This window comes from Opisthorchis viverrini, assembly GCF_000715545.1.
Source record: "Opisthorchis viverrini unplaced genomic scaffold opera_v5_373, whole genome shotgun sequence".
Lineage (NCBI taxonomy): Eukaryota > Metazoa > Platyhelminthes > Trematoda > Opisthorchiida > Opisthorchiidae > Opisthorchis > Opisthorchis viverrini.
The window spans coordinates 205,943-220,866 of record NW_008752034.1 but is presented as its reverse complement, the minus strand read 5'-3'; the positions used below and the strand labels follow the sequence as shown (position 1 = coordinate 220,866).

Below are 14,924 nucleotides of genomic sequence, written 5' to 3'. Positions count from 1 at the left end.
CTTTTTTGTTTTTGTTTGTTTCGGTTTTCCCGTACCTCCTACCTTACACTGTCGACTGCCATTGTAACGGTGATACTACTGATGAAGGAGGCATGTAAGTAGTATGTTTCCTTGTAAACTCGCCTTGCGTCTCTCGAAAAGTGAGATCTTTTGCGGAATTTGTGGAGTCGCTTTGTAGTATTTGCTTGGATTTGAGCAACAGTCAATGAATATCCAGAAAAGTTCAGGAAGAGGCGTTTACAGAGAGGATGGATATTCGGTTTTTGTAATCAGGATGCATATAAGAGTTTTGCTTCCCTGTCCGATAGTCTGTAACTGTTCACCTGGTATTTTCTAATAAGTAACTGCGCCGCGAAGGCTTCTTTCCTTTCACCATGAGCCACAGCGGCCCCAACCACCGTACGCATGCACACTATTCGGAGCGATGAAGACAAACTGGACCAAACAATTCATTTCATTCACTTCATAAGTTACGCGTAAATACAGACACCAAACTGTCACAAATCTTAGTCTCTCTATAGGCTACAGATTTAGTCATCTAGATTTCTTGCTTGGTTCACTGGTCAAGGTGCGAGCATATTCACAATTTCTCTGGTTCGACTCCGGGCAACTCGACCACTTCGGTTAAGTTATGAGCAACCTCAGAATATGTCGGTCCATGTACTTCAATCGTGTTGGACGGTAACTCGGCACATGGATAATGGTTATATGACTATCATATCTTGTTTTTCTTTTCGAAACAAATACGTTCGAATTCCGGTCACTTGAAACTGACAAATTTCACGGATGATGGTGAATTGCTGAGGTCACTTTACGCTTCATGTTACATTACCAATGTTGGTTCATCCAAGAGGTACCTGAAAGCGTGCGAGATGGCCCCAATGGTTAGAGCGCGAATTTACTGACCGAAAGGTCTATGGCTCGAACCCGTCCTCTGCATCTCGACTTCTCCCGTCTAGGTTTGGGCAACCTGGCAGTACCCCAGCCCTCGTGCAACCTTCGGGTAGCATGACAGTTACGCAATGGAGGGGTGCTACAGCTGAACGATTGTTTCTGGCCTAAGAGCCGCCACATAGCACCATCGCTGTTCCTCAGGAAGCTGGCAAAAGGTATTAGTTGCCCGGTGAAACTGCTAACCACTTTAAGTGAACTAAATTTACTACCAACTGTTCCAACTGTCTATTGGTCCTCCCGCGGTACATCAGCATTCCTAACCCTGTCAGGAGTTAGTTATTACAGTTCGCAGGGCTGAATGCATCAGCCATTGCCGATTTGAGCGCGAAATTCAAGTTGTTTTCGAGTGTCTGACCAACTGATTCTTGCTCATGGAAATATACCCTAGATAGGCTACTCCTATATTTGTGAGATATTGATCGGCAACGGGGCGACCTCAAAAGAAGGAAACTTTGTTCCCGCATTCCGAGTTTCCCCACTTGATTCAGGCCTGCAAAAACATACCCACGTGTACGCAGACTTTGAGAAAACATCTGGAAATGAAAACAGGCTCAACAGACATTTTAGTTAGTTTGAAACACATCTGGACTTGGTTTGAGCCCTCAGGTGTAAATCCCTACGTTGTAGAGTATTTCTTTCTACTTTCAACGCAGGTAACGTCATACTAATTGTGGTCCGCTTGAGTAGGAAAATCAACACGGGAGGGTCGTGGACTTGAATGTCTAGATTCCAGATTACTCTATCTATACGGAGGGTAGACGGTATACTAGCTATTTGGTTTTCACGATAGACTCAATTGAATCTCTCGTTTGTGATATTCTACAACTGAATGTGCTGCGCACAGGCCGCCTTATGTTTCAATCGGCACGATATTCACTTGAGTCTCCCGCGAAAACCAAACTGATCTACAACTGAGGGTATTTGTCACAACCAGTCCCATTTGAGTTCAAGTAGAACATAAGGTTGACGGAAACTCGGGGACTGCGTCTACCAGATGAGCCCCAAGAAGGGCGAAACCGATCGTGGGCTGTCGAAGAATTTTCAGCAACCTTGTGAGTAGTTTCCTTTATGGAGGTTTACTATCTATTTCGGAAGACAATCACTGCGTTCTCGAGTTATCTAGACAGCTTGAATTCATTAGAGATGACTGAAAACAGATCAATAAGCGTTTTATGGGCGTTTCATCCCAGCAACAACAACTCAGTTTTGATCAGCGAAACGAGAAGCGTTCTAGCCACCTAGACTACGAGGTTTACGTCTACAGTAAGACAACTACACACCTAATGAACATCGATAAGGCTGAGACACACAGTCACAATTTGGTACTCGGGAATAGCCTAGCCAACACAGACCCCCACTGCAGAGCGTAAAGTGCAAAGACCGAATTCAGAAGGAAACATTTCGTCTTCAACGAGAAAGGAGGTAAAATCTGCGAAAAATAAGCTGAAAACAGCAAAAATAAATAAACGAGGAATTAGCTGTGCTAACGTTCATCGTAGTTCGGGCAAGACAACATATCTATCACGTTTAATACCGACTCTAACTGCGTACAATCGGCGTAAAACAAGCGCGTAGAATCTAGAAAACTCGTATAAAATATTCACAAGGTACAAATTTACACGACGAGGTCCCCATCGATAGAGAAGGGACAGGATAAAAACTAGCACACCAAAGATGAACAGACGTTGGGACCAGAGGTTGGCATATTCTTGTCCATTCTGGAAACCCCTCGGCTTACGACATTTCCATGCATCCGTGAGAGGAAACAAGTCCTTCGCCACGGGTGGGTGAAGCAGAAGAGGTTGGGGTTCGTAGATGAGTCTGTGAAGCGAAGAATAGCACAAAATAGCAAGTTGGATAAAACCATACAAGTAAGGAGGAATCCTAAAGAGTGCGGTGCACAGTCAGGGAAGCCGACAACATCAGGACACCCCTTAACAACGTACTTGAGAACACAAACAGTTGATCAGTCTCCACGTTTGAACAAGGTCAGACGCGGAAAGCTCCACTGGTCTTTCAAGGTACTACGAGGGTGATGTGGCAGTTTTTTTCAATTCAGAGGTTCACTAACGCAGAGAAGGAAGACTGACAGAACCAATATCTTCGACATTGCTAATCATGACAATGGATGACAAGGTCAGACCGCAGCTGGACATATGCTGGAATTGCTCGATGAGTTGATGTATGCCCGTCGAAGTCGTAAAACCGAATGGAGATTACTATCTAATACCAAGGCTGACATATTTGCTAGTACTCGGCCGGACTCACCGTGACTGGGTACATCTATCGAAGGGCACCCCAAATCAGTAATATCCACGGAAACTACATGGTGAACTCGATTTTTCAACACTCTGCCTACTGCACAATCAGACCATCAGCATATCAGATAAAACCAGCAGATAGCACACTAACCTGGATTCGGGGTTGTACGTAGTTGCGACAATTAGACCCCGTGGCAATCGAGGACAAACGAAGTCGAGGCGATAGGCTTCACGTGGAAGGCTTCCATTAGGTAACTCGACAGGAGATGGTCCATCATCAAGAAGAACGTTGCTGATTTTGTGCAGACTGGAATCTGCAGATGTCACAGAAAAGAGATGTTGATTCCACGGAAAACGGGAGGGAAGCAAGGACGAAATAATCAACACGGACATCTGGATATATCTTACGTGCACATGGGGAGAAATGATTTCATCATGTCTACAATGGATCCATTAACTGCGGTACTGTTCACAACACCAACTGAGCCGAGACAGTTCAGTGTTTAAGATGCGGACTTACTGATCGAAAGGTCTGGGGTTCGACCCAACTCGTACATCCTGACCGCTTCTGTCTAGGCTTGGGCAACCTGACGGGGTTCGACCCAACTCGTACATCCTGACTGCTTCTGTCTAGGCTTGAGCAACCTGATAGTATCTCATCCCTCATGCTTCCGTCATGTGGCGTGCCAGCTGAGCACCGAAAGGGTGTTACGGCTGGAATTACTATTATTGTTTATTACAAATGTCTACCACGTTGACGTGCTTTAAAAATCATTTATTCATGCACATTAACGTCGGGGGGTGCCAGGAAAGCATCGACGTTAGACTGAAATGGATGGGTAAACGCTTGTGATTTGGAGCAGCTTGCCTGAATCGTTCTCAGACGACCCGTTACGTATTTCCCCGGGAAAGCTCTCCGCCAGGACGGTCAACGATGACGTTCCCGCCAGTCAAGACTAAGTTTAAAGTCAGCCGCAGTCAACAGCTCCTTTCAACGTGTTGTCTCTCTTGGGGGGCTCTCTGATAATGAAGCCCTCTATCTATTGACTCATCGAGTTCGTGGCACAATTGGCTTTAGCAAACAATCCTCATGACAATCTAGCACTCCTAATTTCAGTGCTCTAATGAAGTCGGTCCTGCATGGTCAAATACAACGCGACAGACAAATACAAAAGATCGATGAATTGTTCGATAAGCGAATAAAGCACAAGGGTTGTTCCGGACAAAGGTTGCACAAGAATGCCGGTTACGTGATAAAAAGCAAACCGATCTTCGGCCCCGTACTACACCTGACGATATGTACAAGTGAATAATCGGAACCCTCCAAACGCATTTCGTTGTTGATATCTGATCCGAACTGCGGTCGAGACAGAGTACAATTCGTTTTTTTCGTATCAGCTGAACCACAAGGGTCAAAAGCTACCTTGTTCAGCGTCAGAAAATAGGGGATACAAGTGAAAAATTTCACGTGTACCGAAAGCCACGGATTGTGAAGAAACCCTGGGGAAAATACACGTGCAGAAACGGCGGTAGAAAACGAATTGTCAAAACATCCTGGCACCTGTCACAATGTCCACCACTGTATGTGACCTCAGACCAGTTGGATACGCGAGTGTGAAATGACAAAACTTTGGTTGGTCATTCAACAGCCAAATACAGTCATGAGCTACCGAAAAGTTTTCAGCAACATTGTAAGTAGTTTCCTTTGTGAAAACAGTTGAATACCGTGTTTTTTTTCTGGGTTAGACATACTACCAATTTCATGAAAGAGATGGTTGAACTGAATGCAACCATTTAATGAGCAACTATCGATCGGACTATACCAGACCGACTAAATCACTCCTTTAGGAAACAAGTCAGTTTTCGTGTTGAATTTATGAGCTTCTGCAGTCAAATGGACGTAATTTATCATTCACAAACTTCTCCAACTACCTCAGAAACACATTGTGTGCACCAACAATTACATTTCTTTCCCTTCTGGTCGTCTCTTAAATCGGTGAAGGGTCTAGTTTTCCTCAACGGAAATCACATCGTTCATGCGTTCAGTACAACCCATTCTGTGTATGTGTGTGTGCGGTCCTCATCATCGACAGCATGATATCAGTGTTCAACACCGATGCTTCACTGACGTACAACCATGATTCATTTGAAATTCTTATTGTGGGGAAAAGAATACAGGTGGACGGGGAAGGGACTTAAAGCTAGCTTACCACAATCATTCCGAGGTGCCTATACCTCAACACTCATTCGAGCGATCTGGATAAAAACTGACAAGATCACCACCGACATCGGTTGGAAGCCATATCTTGCAGAGTCCCTAACCAGGCGCAGTGAGGATCACGCGGTGGCACCGACAGCACCCAAACGTTTCGTAATCCCTTTCATACCCCTCTGCCAGGTCAAGGGTTGGCCGCCTCTCTGCTTTGGCCACTCTGAATTGAGCACGGAAAACAGCACTGTCTTCGGCAAACGATGGTTCGGCATACGCAACACATGTCCCAACCAACGCAGCTTCTGGTGCTGGACACATTCTTTAAAGGAAGTACCCGTTGCACAACCGAAAACTGGCTTTCAAATTGTCTCGTTACGGATTCTCCGACACCAACCAACATGAGACAACGATTGTCGAACACCTGAAGACGTCTCAGTTCCGCTGCCCGAACAGGCGGAGGCTCACAGCCATACAACAAAACAGCCCGCACTGTAGCTTGATACACACGTCTCTTCAGGTTCTGGGATATAACACTTCGACGCCATACGTGTCTCAGATCAAACAACGGGATTCGAGCCTTGCAGATTCGTGCATTTACCTCATCTGTCATACTACAATCAGAACTACTACAACTTCCAAGATAGGTCAAACTCCCCACAACTTTCAGTACCACTCCCTGAATTGTAAATGGTGTGTTCAGGGACTAGTTCACGTCCATATCGCTGTCGTTTGGACATTGGTCCTCGTGTCCTGGTGCAGTTATTTCGGTGATTCGAGTGTGGCTCTTATCAGAGTCCATTAGCAGTGTACATCATTGGCCATGCCATGCGGGGTTTGAACTTCGCACATCTGACATGCTAGGCTAACGTGCACAAAAAGTGGAACGTTTTGCAAAATAGAAGAGCCACCACAGTGGTGCAGCAAAGACGATAAGAGAATGGGATCATTCATTGATTTCAACGAAATCAACATTTTCTTAAACCTCAAGATAAAACATCTAATGCACTGCTATGGTAGGAGTATCACACTGAGGATGCTGTCCAGGCGTAGTCCACTGTCCGGACACTCCACTGTACTCCACTGTCCAACCGGACTCATTTGGAAAAAGCCAGCTGACTAAAAAGAAGAGTGTGCGCCAGCCTCACCTTTCAAGCGTTCTGGCACCCCCGCTTCCGAATCCAACATCGCGTCCGTCACGGGAACCATCTGGTCAGCCAGCGGTCGTGGAATTCGAGCAAAAGGACTCGTGGCAAACTGGAGTAAGGCGTCCACCAACCAGAAACAGTCTGTGACAAAAGAAAAAAGAAACAGGTGTCCACTTGTGAACAAACAGACTGGAGATACGGGCTGAAAATTCTTCCACCGCATGGTGGTAGGAAAAATCATCTGGACATTTAGTAAGAAGCAAAAGCAAAAAAGGATGAATGAATTCAAGGTCAAATGCTGCTGTGACTTGTTCACATCAGGCACGATTATCAACAACAACAGATGAATAAACCAATGGTGTACTATGTCAATCAGCTCATGTCCCGCGCTTTACGGTTTTTCAACACCAAGGCTTTACAGCATTCCACACATCTGCCTCTGTGCTTCGTGACTTAGCGACAGACAGGAAAAGAGGTTACGAATGACGTACGCAGCGACAATAGCTTAGTGTGATTAACTTGTCGTTTATAACCGCTGGAATGAAATTGACTGGACAATCTACTGTCCATATCGGGCTTTACTATAATCCCCCATCCAGTCAACCGGCCCAAGGGTTATGCATCCAGAAATGGCATAGTAGACTTGAGAAGGATAATCAAAATAGTCCGAAAATTCAATGTCAATTACTCGCAGTTTTTATTAAAAAACAAATAAACATATTTGCACCAATGAGGGTGCAATCACTGAACCTGTGCGAGCCGCGTTCAGGCATCCGGCGACTCTTGATCGCTGAAATGCGCAGACAGGTACAGTATACTTGCGTCAAACAGCAGACGTCTGGACGATCATCCTCAATAAGTCCCTCTACAATCACTCATTCCGAAAAATTTTCAAAACCGTCGTCCGTCCTCGCATGCCAGAAATTCCAAAACCAAATGAGGTCACTGATTTATCGCCAGCCGGAACAGGATGATCAACGCGGTAGGTAGTGACGATCCATTTTGAAGCACAAAGAAAACGTGAAACCGCACAATTCTTAGATGGAAATTTACACCATGCCAAACCAACAACGACAAACTTCTGCTTGAAAGTACAGTATCTAAAGAGTTGTATTTTCTCCGACAAGTGTGTTCTCGGTTTACCGGCCCCTACCCGCTAAAACCTGGTAAGTTAACCTTCTGAATACGATCAAATGCATTAGTTCATAACATAAAAGAGAACACGATCGAAAAGGTGGTCGAAGTTATAAACCAAGATGGAAGTCTGCGGAGGTGCCCAACTGCCATGCCACCCGAAGGTTGCACGAGGGCTGGGATACAGCCAGGTTGCCCATGCTTAGACAGAGGAAGTGAAGGGGCCGGGTTCGAATCATCGACCTTCCGGGCAGTAAATTCGCGTTCTAACCACTTGGTTCATCTCGCCTCGGTCGTAGTTTATAAGCAGGATACAATGTTTGAAGTGTCTACATTCCCTGGGATGCACTTGGAGAAAAATTTCAGAAAGACGAATTGTATTTGTTGGTGATGTGAAAATGTCGGCTTCTCGCGCACCTTTCAGAGACATCCCTCCACTAGAAGCCTGCAACTGAACACCAGATGTGACGTCCGACTTTTAAACCAATCAATATTGCAGGGTCAAAACGTTTTCACTATGGGTATGAATTCTCAGTACATGCGATTGGCAAACGGAGAAACGTCGAGTATACCAACCTAAATGATAAGATCGCTTCAACTCCATCATCAGGAAGAAGCTAGAAAAACATAAACAACAAATCAAAAAAAACAGAACCAGGCAGAAATGAATGTAAACCAAGTGGATATGGCAATTCGATAAGCGGAAGTCAGTGTTTAAACTGAAGAACCGGAGATCTCGAAAAGCATCTTCAAAGAATGATGGTGACAGAAGACAACCATGAGCTACCATTAGTGAATAAAATAGTTTGGTATAATGATAGTAGATCGGGAAACCAGCTCTACGTACTTGCATTTAGATGAGTGGAACTCAGGCAATCCGAATCCCCATAAACAGCCAGGCGGCCGGTAGAGGAATTCGAATGTGTAGCAGTCCATAAACCCAGAACAGCCGGAGTGGGGTCGTTCTCACTTGCAGTTAGTCGCCAGTTGTCGGGCATATTCATTGTCTCATGGGACTGTCTCACTTGTCGAATTTTGGCAACTGATTCTTCCTGGGTGCCAGGTGTTTTGCGATTCTGGATCACTTGAGCACCAATGTCCACTAAAGATGGTCGCAATAAACCTCCACGCCCGGCAGTAGAAGACAGCTGAGTTGATGGGAACTTTTTCAAACTCGAACCCGAGGTATATCGAACTACAAAAGAAGTACGGAAGGCTGCTGACAAACAAGGAGAATTACTCTGCGCTGATACTCTTGATCACATGAAACGTACAAACTGAGAAAAGAAAAGTTGACACGAGGGAAAAAGATTATCTTCTCGCTATAACTGATTAACTGAGGCCATAACCCAACCCTCAAAAGTTATGCGACGGAATCCCACGTAGCCTAGTCGTGATTGACTGATGCATACGTCCGAGTATCTTCAGAGAAACAAGGAGGAAGAGTAGCGAATATGGTCCTAAAATAGTCTTATTTAGCAAAAGCACGGCTCCTATGTCAGGTGACGGCATAAACGAAGCTATTCTTACAACAAACTGGTGTAATTCCATGACCCGCAGGGTCCAAGACAAAGGTGTAAAAACTCAAACTAATCTACGTTGAAATGCTAAAAAGCGCCGTACATGTGTATCATCAACAGTGCGGACCTCAGAAAACTCCAGAGAGCCCCAAACTCGCATCATCCCACTTAATACTATAGGCACTTGACCGTTTGGGTAGAAGCAGTTACCTCGCTCTTATACAGAGTATAGCACCACCCATCCTTCAATCACGTGGACACATGCAGACTGGCTCTTCGAGCGACGAACTCTCAGATGGAAGTTCCAATTGTCATGCGAATTAATCTTCCCTTGGGTCACTAACAGTAACTTATGACAGCTATTCAGCTGGCACCGTCAAGAAAATTCGCTCATTCCAGCAGTAGGACAGTCACTTACACCAATCAACACAGCACCTTTGTTTGACAGCGCAGTCCGTGGCGATTCTGCTTACACCTTACCTGATTTTTGGAAATTCCCACGTTCGTGGCAAAGTTTTACATTCTATTTCTATAGATCTGTTTGGTGACCTGGTGAAACCGGTCCCAAAAAAGCCTTAATCCAAAAAGCTGAAAACTTCTTATTTATTCTTGACATAGAAAACATTTGAAACTTCGACCGATTGTTGTCCAACAAAATCCAGGAAAAGCCACTTAAGAATGCAGAAGCGACCAGGCTGCTGAGTAGGTTGATTTTAAATGCAGTTCACCGCTCGTCTACAGGTCACACCGCGTTCACGAATAACCGAGTGAAAGTCACGAAAACAACAAAAACAAAGAACAAAAACGAGTAGGAAGAATGATTCACACGACGAGTGAAACTTCCAGCTGATAGGTCACCAGTTGAGGAACCAGCCAATCAACGCGTGATCACGTGATGTGGATGCCGTGATGGCAGAATGAGTGGTGTTGTGTCCTGTCTAAGTGCGAACCAATCACACTGCTGATCAGCTTCGTGATGGCAGGATGAGTGGCGTCATGTGCTGTCTGAGTGCGAACTAATCAGCTGCTTGTGGCCGAACAGCTACGTGTTCAACCACTGGCTGGAAAGTTATGGGATGGAGACTCTCTGGAGTTTCCTTACCCAATAAAAATAAGGCATCCGTCCGGTGCTTCTCGACATTTCAGTAAAGACAGGCTTCATCCCCATTGAAAACTCTCGAATCGCTTCACATTACCAACAAGGTGAAATAACCCGATCTACGTATGACTCACTGGTTCGTCGTCCTATTGTTATGCTTCCGGCGTAGACTTTGTCCCTGAAACAAGAAAACATGTATAGATGGATTTGGATCACATTACAGGACCCGCTCATCTTTTTTCTGGCAGCCCACGGTTATGTTGACCAGAATGAAACAGGCAACTTCATACTACACACAGATTGACCAGTATCATACCAGTGTTGAGATTGGCTTTCCACTGAGCTACAGCTAAGTTAATTATCCTGTTTATCCAGTTAATTAAACAAAGTATTTATCACGTCTTTAGCGTGGGGTTTAACTTTGTAAAGCATATGAAGGCTGAGGCTGACAGTCGATTTCATGGTGCCCACCGAACGAAAGCACAGCTTCGACTGCGGGGCACAAGAGGAATGTAAACTCCACCGGTTGGGATTGGTTCGTCGAAAGGAACCTCTTACAAGCGGCGCCACAATGAAAATGAGACCAGTTTTAGGTCCACAATAACGCTGATCATTTATGTTCAAGAAGAACCAAATGGGGCCGTGGACTCATAGAAAGTAAATCTGCTTAGCCATATAGAACACAACAGTGAAGTCCTTGGCTGTTAAAACAACATGGTTTTGACGTCGGAACCGGGCGACTTATAACGAACTGAAGCAGTGTGTCCAGCTAATTGGAAACTCTTCGTAGACGGTTGGCGTGAAGATTCCGTTCAGAGGGAAAAACCATAGTGGAGTGTTCCCGTGATTTAAATAGGACGTAAATAGAATGTATCCAGGTATCGGCCGCTTCCTCAAAGACATCCTGATCAGATGTGAAGACGCGACTGAACTAAACACGGTTCACAAAAGGGCAGACATTACTGAACAAGACTTCAAAGTTTACGCCCCGTGAGAAGAACCACCGCAGGGTTAGAAGGGAAATAGTGCATAGATAGCAAAGGACAATATGGCTATACAATGTGACAATCAGATAAACATAATAGACAGGCAGACGAAATCCGTGACTGTAAAGCACAGCCAGACAATGAAACGCAGTGCGATCAAACTAGTAAAACTGAGTTAACGACTTACCCCAGTTCGACACCAAATGGTCTCAGCAAGTTGTTCAGTGCCGGTAGATTTGCCCCACCTGTTTCCGGCGTCCACAAACGTCTGTTTAAGGAGGAAGTGGCATGTAACCACAAAAATCAGACTGACCACTTAGTACCGCAACTATACGCACGACAAAAGGACACTGAGCTAGGCTGAATGATTTTTTTCGAATTACTGGTAGCTCGGATGCGTTCATTGTCGGTTGATCAGGTGGCCGCTGATCTACTCGCCGGGTTTGCCGATCAGCTTGCAAACGTTTCGTCACCAATCAGTGATATGGTCAGTGCGTGCGACAACAACTACATCAATCGCGCGCTAAACAGACCGACAGCTACCTGATTACCCGCCAATATGTCCAAATAGTCAGAGGCCGCAATTCGCGGGACGGAAACTCACAATACGACGCTATGAAAATGTTAGAAATAAACTACTGATGTGGGAATAAGTAGTCAGCATATAAGCATAACAATGAGCCACCGACTGGATATGCACGCGGCAGACGTGAGCGCGGCCCAGATAACTCGTGACGTGCCGGGTTGTACAAGTAAGGGCTTAGGGAGACAAAGTTCACTTATCGGCAGTAACCATCACCACTTTGGTTGAAATCTATGATGCCCAACCGAGTAAACAGCGACGTGAACTGTCCAATTACAACTTGAAATTGTTCTAAATAACGCGTCATTTGGCCTAACAAAACAACACACACGAAGGTATCTAGGTCTTTTCAGCTGCGATCCACCGCTGAGAAAAGGAAAACCACACCTGGAATACTTCACAGTCCGAGAACACAAGAATAAGCCCTTCACTATCCCACTCAGACGGTTCTGTTATTTGTGTTCCAACTATCACCCTGTCAGTTAGCTGCACAAAGCCCTACTTCAAGAAAAAAGATGCTAGATGAGAAGAGAATCGAACAAAGTCCATGAGGTATATTCAACGGGCCAACAACCGTGTATAAACTAAATTTTAACTTGTATGACATTTAATTGAAAAAATTTAAAGGCGAAACCATCTAACAGAGGAAGGTGATTTTTGAGAAATGAATTACGATTGACAGTTTGGAAGAAATTAATTCCCATCGTTACTATGAGATGAAGCGTTTTTGGTTATTTAAAGTTTCCCAGAAGCTTCCGACCTGACGAGGTTGAGAAACTCGATCAGCGATCTGAAGCTTAGAGACAAATGTTTAGCAAACAGTCCATTACTGATGGATCAACGATAAACGCTTGTTACTCAGAGGGACACTGCAGAGAGTTCAAGAATCGCGTCCCGAGCAACCTAATTTGTTTTGAGAAAACCAACCTCTTGGTGGGCGAAACTTTGTGGGACAAAGTAGGTCAATCAAAAAGACAGTGTAAAAGATGGCTGAATCCTGAAAAATTCGGTACTTGACAAACTACCTGCGTGCCACGCACCGGACAACTCTTGATGAAGTGACTTTTAAAATTTACGTTACAGAGAGGCTGAAATCCGTTGACAGGATGAAAACAATTATTCTCAGAGTAAGAGGACATCAAAGAAACACAATAAAGCTTGTCAGAAGACGCTCAAGATTTGAATCAACGAACCATTGGAAAAACAGTCATTCAATAAGCAGTATGTTCATTTCTTGAAACCTGAACAAGCATCGTGAGTACAAAATGTCTTTTCTACGTTTCCCCTGGTGCTACCAGTTGTTCGTTTGATGAGCTTCATCGAAGCCCGTGCTCTTTCCGTCATGACCAGTCGGATTCCACAGCTTAACTGTCATTTGATTCCCCGAACTCCGAAGTAAAATTGATGAATCAATAAATAAATAAATAAATCATTCAGCTGTAGCGCCCTTTCGGTGCCTAGCTGCCATGCCACACGAAGGAGGCACGAGGGCTGGGATACTGCCAGGTTGCCCAAGACTAGACAGGGGAAGTCGAGAGGCAGAGGTCGGGTTCGAACCACGGATGAATCACTGTGTACTTCATTGGCCCCAGTGCAGAAGAGTTGACACGACACGTGATGACAAGCTTGGTATGAAATTGTATTTCTAGAGCTGATTCGTGAACTTAGATGCACCTCATTACAATAATCGATGAATAAATCGTTCAGCTGTAACATCCTTGAGGCGCCTTGCTACCATGTTATCCAAAGGAAGCACGAGGGCTGAGATAATGCCGGGTCGCTCAAGCCTAGACAGAAAAAGTCGAGATGCAGGAGCCGGGTTCGAACCACGGACTTACCGGTCAGTAAATTCACGCTCTAACCACTTGAGCCATCTCGCACCCTAATTATTCCTTACCTCTGGAGGAGTAACGTGTGCAGCGACATGTGGACTCACTGTTCTCAGACCCGTCGTCAGAATGACTGGAAACCATTGTGTAAGGGGCCAACCACAACTGCCAACTATGGGATTGTAGATGGAAAGAGGTATGCTGAGTGTGTGTTTTGTTGTGCCTGTGTGTTCATTCAAGTGGAACATCAACATGCAAAGGCAACTTACTTTGTGTTTGTATCGAAGAAACGAAGTGCATTGATCACACTCGTGTTGTACCAGTCGGCAAACGTCAACAAAGATAATCCAAGTGTGGTCACATCGATGAAGAGCTTCTCAACTTCTTGGGGAAGAAATTCCTCCTCAGGATCGACGAGCAGCAGGGTTCCTAGACGGAATCCAAGTAAGAAAGAAGCAAACTAGCATTACATTCACGACAGGCGTTATTTCAGTGACCGTTTACTTGGTCTGTCGGATATCCGATGAACAACCCATGTGGGGGCAAGTTTGAGTCCAACTGAGGGATTTCTTCGAATGTCCCTGAAACTACGCGAAACGTTTGGTGGGCAAATGACACGCTTAGGGAAAGGTGAGCTGCAATTTGAAAACACCACGGTATCCACAGCCCTCATTGAACGAAGTACAATGCATCGTATGAACAGAGAGTTAAGCAACCGTGTACTCAAGGAACAATGAACTCACCGTAATTCCTAGCGTCAAAGCAAGTGAATGGGTTTGTGAGAACCTCAACGTAGTAGTTGGAACTACGAAGATGCGTGTACAAGTCGCGCATATTCGTGTGAATGTGGTCGCCAAGCCTGAAAAAACACACAAAGGATGGTCTAACTGTGAGTCAGCATTGAGGAAAAAGAAGTAAACTATCACAGTTCGACTTGAATAGATCAAACGGTGAGCTAGTCCGATCTCGAACTGAGTAGTCAGCTGCCGAACCGGACGTAGCTATTTAAATTGTACCTGGTGAGTAGTACGTCAGTAGGCTATTTGCAAGAAATCTCGCGCAACTGCCTATTTGGCTTATATCCTGGAAGAATAATATAATATACCTCTCGAACTGGTCAGCTGCCGAACCGGACGTAGCTATTTAAATTGTACCTGGTGAGTAGTACGTCAGTAGGCTATTTGCAAGAAATCTCGCTCGC

The 14,924-nt window shown here is 45.0% G+C and overlaps 4 protein-coding genes across 4 annotated transcripts in view; 1 reads left to right on the top strand and 3 right to left on the bottom strand.

Annotated features, from left to right (window-relative positions):
- Positions 1-407, bottom strand: part of T265_10521 (hypothetical protein) — a gene marked incomplete at both ends in the record, with an annotated part of 8,117 nt that extends 7,710 nt beyond the window's left edge. Inside the window, 2 exons of the mRNA XM_009176915.1 lie at positions 50-184; positions 324-407. Coding sequence (XP_009175179.1) covers positions 50-184; positions 324-407 — 219 coding nt within the window. The remainder of the gene's footprint in view (positions 1-49; positions 185-323) is intronic.
- Positions 1-1,869, top strand: part of T265_10522 (hypothetical protein) — a gene marked incomplete at both ends in the record, with an annotated part of 5,932 nt that extends 4,063 nt beyond the window's left edge. The window contains 2 exons of the mRNA XM_009176914.1: positions 865-1,030; positions 1,688-1,869. Coding sequence (XP_009175178.1) covers positions 865-1,030; positions 1,688-1,869 — 348 coding nt within the window. The remainder of the gene's footprint in view (positions 1-864; positions 1,031-1,687) is intronic.
- Positions 1,870-2,347: 478 nt separating this feature from the next.
- Positions 2,348-14,924, bottom strand: part of T265_15172 (hypothetical protein) — a gene marked incomplete at both ends in the record, with an annotated part of 45,177 nt that continues 32,600 nt past the window's right edge. The window contains 8 exons of the mRNA XM_009176912.1: positions 2,348-2,775; positions 3,367-3,529; positions 6,573-6,713; positions 8,554-8,901; positions 10,460-10,503; positions 11,499-11,579; positions 13,993-14,152; positions 14,467-14,582. Coding sequence (XP_009175176.1) covers positions 2,445-2,775; positions 3,367-3,529; positions 6,573-6,713; positions 8,554-8,901; positions 10,460-10,503; positions 11,499-11,579; positions 13,993-14,152; positions 14,467-14,582 — 1,384 coding nt within the window. The remainder of the gene's footprint in view (positions 2,776-3,366; positions 3,530-6,572; positions 6,714-8,553; positions 8,902-10,459; positions 10,504-11,498; positions 11,580-13,992; positions 14,153-14,466; positions 14,583-14,924) is intronic.
- T265_10520 (hypothetical protein) overlaps positions 7,776-14,924 on the bottom strand; it is a gene marked incomplete at both ends in the record, with an annotated part of 19,092 nt that continues 11,943 nt past the window's right edge. Inside the window, 7 exons of the mRNA XM_009176913.1 lie at positions 7,776-7,972; positions 8,554-8,901; positions 10,460-10,503; positions 11,499-11,579; positions 13,577-13,681; positions 13,993-14,152; positions 14,467-14,582. Of these exons, the coding sequence (XP_009175177.1) occupies positions 7,776-7,972; positions 8,554-8,901; positions 10,460-10,503; positions 11,499-11,579; positions 13,577-13,681; positions 13,993-14,152; positions 14,467-14,582 (1,051 nt within the window). The remainder of the gene's footprint in view (positions 7,973-8,553; positions 8,902-10,459; positions 10,504-11,498; positions 11,580-13,576; positions 13,682-13,992; positions 14,153-14,466; positions 14,583-14,924) is intronic.